We start from the raw sequence: 8,036 nt of genomic DNA, 5'->3' as shown, positions 1-8,036 counted from the left end.
GCCAATATATATAGATGCTACAGCAATCACTCTAAAGATAATAATAAGACCATAAAATGATTTAAACAATCTAACATTACATGCACAGATTTACAGCTCTCGTAGGACAGTTAAGCAAATCAGGTTCCCACATTTCCTTGAGAAACAAAGATAGAGCACAATTTTATCGCTTGAGTGCAAAATTTCACTATTTTCTTAGTAGTCTCCCTGTTCTCATCAGAAAGAAATTTACCAACGATCTCTTTATTGGAGCTTTAAGGCCAGCGACAGCTTTAAGTCCAACAAAGTTTTATTCAAGGAATAAGCTTTCGTACACAAGCTCACTTCTTCAGATACAGTGCAATGGAAGTTACCAGTCCATACATATAGGTAGAGGGTGAGCAGTAAATTAGCATACAGAACAAGCATAATTTATATGGTTGCCATAGTGAAGGAAATCTTCACAGTCAGCCAATCACCCCACTTAAAAGAAGATGCTGTAAGGTCAATTCACTTTGAGAGGAAATGGATGGAGTTTAATGGCAGGGTCTCAGTTATTCACTCTCAGCATTTCACAATTAAGAATACATTTGAAGAAGAAGATATTGGATTTATATACCGCTCTTCACTCTGAATCTGAGTCTCAGAACAGTTCACAGTCTCCTTTATCTTCTTCCCCCACAACAAATGCCCTGTGAGGTAGGTGGGGCTGAGAGAGGTGGCCCAACTTTCTTAATGTAAGAGCCACATAGAATAAGCATCAGATGTTTGAGAGTCGCAAAACATGAATGTTAGGTGTTTGAGGGAGGGAGGAAAATAGATTGGGGAGGGAGAGGTGCAAAGAAAACAACTTTAACTTCAAATATATTCTCCAAGTTGGCCAATGGGGCAGTGTGGGCTTCAAGAGCCACACAATATGTGTGAAAGAGCCACAGTTTGGCCACCCATAGCCTAGAACCACTTTTTTGAGAGTAACCATACTGAATAAGCTTGAGGATGGTTTTGGATTAGACCAGCTTCAGATTGCTTGGCGTGAGCTTGCTTCAGTCAGTCTTAATTTTTAAGGAGCACAACCCTGTGTGAAGTCCAAAACAGGGGTGGTCAAATTTGCTTAACATAAGAGCCACAGAGACTAAACGTCAACTGATTGAGAGGCACCAGATGGAAGGAAGGAGCACAGCAGTGGCCAAACTTGTGTAACATATAAGAGCCACATAGAATAAACATCAGATGTTTGAGAGCTGCGGGAAGGGAAGAAAAGGAAGGAAGGAAAATAGATGGGGAGGGGGGATGGAGAGATGGAAAGAAAGCAACTTTAATTTTAAATGCATTCTCCAAGCTGCCAGCTGGCTTGGCTTGGAGACGTGATTTAAAGAGAGAAATGCCTTCTCCAAGCTGGCCGATGGGGCAGAGGGGGCTTTGAGAGCCACACAATATGTGGCTCTTGGTCCAAAATTATTTCAGAACGGTCCTGTTAAGCTGTAGGGGGCGCCGCTGAGGGCAGCCTGGCTGAAGGCCGGACAGTCCGTCTGTAAGGGGGTTTGGGGGCTGCTCCTCATCGACAGGCCGGGCACCTTCCCCCCCACTCCGCAGTCCTCTGCAGCAGTGAAAGAGTTAAAAGAGTTTGCGAAGAGATCGAGCCGGGGGGGGGGGGGAGAAGAGGAGAGGCTCCTTTCCGGGGCGGGGGAAAGGGTTTGCTTCTGAATTGGGGAAGAGAACAGGAAAAGCTTCGGTGAAGCAACAACAAAGAATTGCTGTGCAGCCAGATCCGGGGAAGGTTTGCTGACAAGTCATGGGGGGGTAAGCTTTGAAATCTGGGAAGAGACAGGAATGCTGCTGCGGCCGCCTCGTGTGCTTGCGTGGGGAGGCGGGGGCTTGCTTCTCTTACGCCTGTTTTCATGTGTCAGCCGCATCGGTGGCCCTTGTGGAAGCAGAGAGGCAAATCTCGTCAAGAAGAACGACTTCTGTGCCACGGTGGCGGGAGGCAGGCCCGGAAAGAAGCACCAGGCGTGATTCATGCCCATTGGCTCCTGAACGTGCATTGTATTTTAGCCAGTGTGTGTCCCTCTCCCCATCTGCGGTTCACCTGGGGTCCACCGCCTCTCCTTCCTCCTTTTCATCCAGACAGCCCCTCTGCCCTAACCTGTATGCCCCCCACCCTCTGCTGGCTGCTCATATTGCCTAAGGCAAGGGTGTCGAACATGCAATTTGGGGGCTGAATCAGGCCCCGGAGGGCTCCTATCAGGCTCGAACAACTGGCTGTCATCTGCTTCCTTCTCCCTCTCTCTTGCTTCCTTCTGCATCACAGCTTGCTTTGCAAGGCTTGCTCAATTGCATTGCAGAGCTACTGAGCCAAGCCTTTCTTTCTTCTATTGGCTGAGGCTCCTCCCCTCCCCCCCCCCAGTCCCCTGGGGAAGGAAGGAAAGAGCCAGAGCTTCTCCCTGGATCCCATGGGAGAAATACAAAGAAAGCATCTTTAAGACCAATGAGTGCTAACATTTTAAGCATGCTTTAAGTTTTTTAAAAATATATATATTTGTGTTTGTCTGTGTTCTTTATAAAATCTATATCTCTGCTAACTAATCTTAAATAGGTACACATGGCGCAGCCTGACATGGCTCAACCCAACCTGACATGGCCTGGCCCAACAAAGTCTCCTTTATGTCAGATCTGGCCCTCATAACAAATGAGTTTGACACCCCTGGCCTGAGGTGTCTGGCCTACGGAGGAGATCCCTGCAGTGGTTAAGCCTAAGTCACTTTGGCTTGGGCTTCAGTTGACGTTGAGCCGCAACCCCCAGGAGGGACACACTGATATAGGAGGCTATTAGATAGACAGAGATATATAGAGAGCTATTAGATATATAATCTGCAATAGCTTTTGTAGGGTTGCCAATCCCCAGTTGGATATACCACGGAAGAAAGGGTTTCAGCATGAATGCAAGCAAACAAATACTGCTACAAACAGCACCACTGAAAACAATACTAATAATACATATGCTTAAATCCTTACATAATTTAAATCAGTGTATACAATGTCATCATACCTTCCCTCCAAAGAAATTACAATTAATCACAATTCATTACAAATCAATTGCTTCCACAGTTTCCAATAGAGGGATTAATAGTCTTCAACAATTCCTTCCTTCAATAAATAAAGTTCATAATATAGTCCATGAAAAGTTCTGAAATTCTTTCAAGTAGGATCCCCTGGTTTGGAGTCATCAGAAAGCGGGTGGCAGGGGGATGTCTACTGGGCACTCCATAATGCCCTATGGTGACCGATTCATAGGGTATAGTGGAGAATTGATCTATGGCTACCTGGGGCTCTAGGGGGGCTGTTGTTTGAGGTAGAGGCATCAAATTTTCAGCATAGCATCTGATACCTCTTCGCAAAACACCCCCAAAGTTTCAAAAAGATTGGGCCAGAGGGTCCAATTTTATGAGCCCCAGAAGAAGTGCCCCATCCTTATTTCCAAATGGAGGAAGGCATTTAAAAGGCGCATGTTCCCTTTATGGTTTGGTGTAGTGGTTAAGTGTGCGGACTCTTATCTGGGAGAACCGGGTTTGATTCCCCACTCCTCCACTTGCACCTGCTGGCATGGCCTTGGGTCAGCCATAGCTCTGGCAGAGGTTGTCCTTGAAAGGACAGCTGCTGTGAGAGCCCTCTCCAGCCCCACCCACCGCACAGGGTGTCAGTTGTGGGGGAGAAAGGTAAAGGAGATTGTGAGCCGCTCTGAGACTCTTCGGAGTGGAGGGCGGGATATAAATCCAATATCTTCATCTTCTTCTTCTTTAAATATGATTGCAAGAACTGCTGTTGGAGTTCAGTTGTGCTTGTCACACCCTCGCTCCTGGCTCCACCCCCAAAGTCCCCAGATATTTCTTGAGTCAGACCTAGCAACCCTAGTCCTAACCTGGATGCCTCTTGGGATCCAGTTTACATTGAGACAGAGCCCACAGGACACAGTGATATAGGAGGCTATTAGATCATATAATTGCAACAGACTTTTGTAGGGTTGCCAATCCCCAGGGATCCCCCGGTTTGAAGACCCCTTCCCCTGCTTCGGGGTTATCAGAAAGCAGGGGATGAGGTGTCTGCTGGGCACTCATACTCTGTGGAGAATGTTCCCCATAGGTTATAATGGAGAATCAATCTGTAGGTATCTAGGGCTCTGGGGGGCTGTTTTTTGAGGGGGAGGCGCCAGTTTTTCAGCATAGCATCTGGAGCCTCTCAAAAAACTCCCCAAGTTTCAAAAAGATCGGACTAGTAGGTGTTCCAATTCTATGAGCTCCAAAAGAAGGTGCCTCTGTCCTCCATGATATCCAACAAAGGGGAGGCATTTAAAAGGAGTGCAGTCCCTTTAAATGTGACGGCCAGAACTCCCTTCAGAGTTCAGTCCTGCTGGTCACAACCTTGCTCCTGGATCCACCCCCGAGTCCCCAGATATCTCCTGGGTTAGACCTGGCAACCCTATTTTAAAGAGCCGAACGGATGGTTTGCTTTTCACAATTCAAGAACTTGTGGACACTCAATGAAATTGCTGAGCAGTCAGGCTAGAATGGATAAAAGGAAGTACTTCTTCACCTGAAGGGTGATTAACACATGGTATTCACTGCCACAGGATGTGGCGGCAACTATAGGCATGGACAACTTCAAGAGGGGATTGGATAAGCAAATGGAGCAGAGCTCCATCTGGGGCTCTTAGCCACAGGATATTGGTGGGTCTGGGGCAGTGATGCTCTGTATTCTTGGTGCTGGGGTGGGGGCAACAGTGGGAGGGCTTCTAGTGTCTTGGACCCACTCATGGACCTCCTGATAGCACCTGGGGTTTTGTTGTTGTTGTTGTTTGGCCACTGTGTGACAGAGTGTTTGACTGGATGGACCATTGGCCTGATCCAACATGGCTTCTCTTATGTTCTTATGACATTAGTTCCAGTCCACCAAATACAACAGGAACACCCCTGGTCCACCGGGGCAGCTGTTAGGTGTCTCTTGACCCAGGGTTGGTGATGAAGCTCCATTGTCTTTTGGTTTCTTTCTGCCCTTTTGATTTCCTTTCCTCTTTCTCTTCATAGCCAATTGAGTAAGGGAAATTTTGCAAGGTTGGATGCTGCCAAAAAGAAGGGGAAGGAGAGGGAAGAGCAAGACCCAGAGGGACCTGGAACTGGCAAGAGATCAAGGAACGGTCCCCATCCCATCCAAGCAGGGAGAGGTGCTGAATTATGGGACAGACCGGTGTCAGAGATCTTGGCTCAGGACAATATGACCACAGAATTACGCAGCCGATGCTTCCGGCAGTTTCGGTACCATGATGCTGATGGGCCCCGAAAAGTTTGCAGCCAGCTCCATGGACTTTGCAACCACTGGCTGAAGCCGGAGAGGAACACCAAGAAGCAGATTCTGGACCTGGTGATCCTGGAGCAGTTCCTGGCCATCCTGCCCCAGGAAATGCAGCGCTGGGTCAGAGGATGTGGGCCAGAGACCAGTTCCCAGGCAGTGGCTCTTGCCGAAGGGTTTCTCCTGAGTCAGGAAGAGGAAGAGAGGCAGGAGGAGCAGGTGAGAGAGGTTCCTTCACTTAGCTCTAGCAATGACCTTATTCTAAGTCTTCCCCTGCCAAATATTTCTAACTCTAAAGCAGGGGTGTCAAACTCATTGAAATGAAGACCAGATCTGACATAAATGAGACCTTGTCGGGCCAGGCCGTGCGTGTCCTAAAGTGTAATGCCAAGTAGCAGAGATATGAACTCTATAAAGGACACAAAGATTTTTTAAAAACTTAAAATGTTCTTAAAAGATTAGCACTCCTGCAATATTTTGTTTATTTAACAGTCACTGATAATGGACACCTCTTGCTTTGAATTATTGTATCAAAATCTGGAGACGGCGTCTGTGCTGTAGCAATCTTGAGTATGCTGTTCAGGTGTTGTTCAAATGTGTATCTGTAAGTTGCTTTTGATTTACTGACATTCATTACAGAAATCTCATGGTCAATGCTTTGAGCTTAAGACCCAGAATAAAATATTAAATGGCTGGACATTGCAAGCCATAAGGATATATAAGTTGCTTACTGTGAAGGTCAGCCAACGGAAAAAATAGAGGCTTTGCTCTGTAGCTTGATTGAACAATCCTAGCAAAGCAAGGTGTGATGCAGAAGGAAGCAAGAGAAGGAGAAGGAAGCAGACAACAGTGAGTTGCTTGCGGGCCTGATAGGGAGCTGATTCAACCCATGGGCCACATGTTTGACACCCCTGCTCTAGAAAATTCACTAGGCTGGGAAGCAAACCTAACCCTGATGGTTGTCTCTGTGGTTGAAGACGACGACCGTAGATTTATACTCCGCCCTTCTCTCTGAATTAGAATCTCAGAGCAGTTTACAATCTCCTTCCCTCACAACAGACACCCTGTGATGTGGGTGGGGCTGAGAAAGCGCTCACAGAAACTGTCCTTTCAAGGACAGCTCAGCAAAAGCTGTGGCTGATCCAAAGCCATTCCAGCAGGTGCAAGTGGAGGAGTGGGGAATCAAACCCGGTTCTTCCAGATAAGAATCCGTGCACTTAACCACTACACCAAACTGAAGCACCTATGCTGGTTGATGCAGGGGTGAGGAGCCTGGAAGTGGAACAGAATCCATCTCCTTGGCCTTTTCCATGTCTTCTCTAACCTGTCTCCTTTCCTGCTTTTTCAGATGTGGGGACCATCAGTGAAGATGGAAGCTAAGTTCTCTGGGGCAGAAGGAGCTCCTTTAGAGGAAGGGCAGAGGGCTCTAGCCCAGGAGCATGCCCAAGATGTCCTCTCACATGGTAAGGCTGTCTTACGGCCAAATAGGATTGGGGTACATAGTGAAGTTGTTGGGTACAAGGACAGGACAGGAGACAAAGAAAAATTTCTGCACACAACACAGATTTAACTTGTGGGACTCAGTGCCCAAGGAGGTAGTGATGGCCATACACTTGAAGGGAGATTAGATGGATTCTTGGAGGGCAATTCTATTCTTATTCACATGAATTTACATATTTATGTCTCACCTTCCTGACAATAGAGGGACTCCAGGTGGCTCAAAAAGGGGGAAAAAAAGTAGACAAATCTGGTGTTATTTCAGGCTTTTTTTTAGCAGGAACTCCTTTGCGTATTAGGCCACACCTTGCTGATGTAGCCAATCCTCCAAGAGCTTACAGGGCTCTTAGCACAGGGCCTACTGTAAGGTCCAAGAGGATTGGCTACATCAGTAAAGGAGTTCCTGCTACAAAAAAAGCTGAGGCTGACACCCTTCCTTCCTCCTTTGTCTCCCTTTCAGGCAGTGAAGAAATGAAGTTCGGCCATCAGTTTTGCAGAACTGTGGAAAAAGCTGTTGAACCTCCAATCCAGGTAGGAGAGATGAGTGCAGGACAACCTGGCCCCCCCCCCCACACCCACTTCTTACTCAGGAGGGCTTTTGCTCCTGCAGTTGCTGCTAAGGTGTTTGAGGGAAAGAGGCTCCGAATGCCACTCACTTCACCTGTGCCAAGCTCTGCATCCTGCGCCATCCCTGACTGCCCCCTCCCCATGTGCCCTCTCTGCCTGGCATGATCTCTGACAAGGGAATATGCTTTTTCTTTCAGTATCCCTTTTCTTTTGAGGAGGTGGCGGTGTATTTCACGGACACTGAGTGGGCCCTGCTGAATCTGGGCCAGAGAGCTCTCTACAACGATGTCATGCTGGAGAACTATGAGACTGTGGCCTCTCTGGGTAAGGATCTTTTCATAGGTGCCAGAAGTGCAAATTGCTGGCCCATGGGATGAAGCATAAATCCAAATGTTGAAGAACGACACATCAGGCTCTCCTTCTTCTGAGTTTTTCAAGCAGAGGCTCGATGGCCATCTGACAGCAATGCTGATTCTGTGAACGTAAGCAGATCGTGAGAAGGAGGGCAGGAAGGGTTGCCCCAGTGCTTAGTTTTTGTGGCCCCTTCTTACGTCCCTAGAGAAATGCTGTTTACCACTTTGAGGTCAGGCAGCAGATCTTCTCCAGGCCAGTTTGGCAAGAACCCTGGAGGTTTTTGCCATCTTCTTGGTATG

General features: G+C 47.5%; 1 protein-coding gene across 1 annotated transcript; it reads left to right on the top strand.

The window, feature by feature from the left end:
* The first annotated feature begins 1,672 nt into the window (after window positions 1-1,672).
* LOC132571874 (zinc finger protein 496-like) lies at window positions 1,673-6,889 on the top strand. Its single transcript, XM_060238665.1, has 3 exons — window positions 1,673-1,779; window positions 5,058-5,538; window positions 6,668-6,889. The coding sequence occupies exons 1-3, from the start codon at window positions 1,772-1,774 to the stop codon at window positions 6,887-6,889; spliced, it is 711 nt and encodes a 236-aa protein (XP_060094648.1). The 5' UTR covers window positions 1,673-1,771.
* The last annotated feature ends 1,147 nt before the right edge of the window (window positions 6,890-8,036 follow it).

The sequence above is a fragment of the Heteronotia binoei genome, chromosome 5 (genome assembly GCF_032191835.1).
Source record: "Heteronotia binoei isolate CCM8104 ecotype False Entrance Well chromosome 5, APGP_CSIRO_Hbin_v1, whole genome shotgun sequence".
NCBI classification, from domain to species: Eukaryota; Metazoa; Chordata; class Lepidosauria; order Squamata; family Gekkonidae; genus Heteronotia; species Heteronotia binoei.
The sequence above is the reverse complement of the archived record's forward strand: the minus strand, read 5'-3'. Positions and strand labels throughout refer to the sequence as shown.

Bases quoted from the DNA above. Each gene is read 5' to 3' on its own strand.
- LOC132571874 (XM_060238665.1), top strand. The intron at 5,539-6,667 runs GTGAGAGAGGTT...CTGCTTTTTCAG, and splicing joins AAGAGAGGCAGGAGGAGCAG to ATGTGGGGACCATCAGTGAA.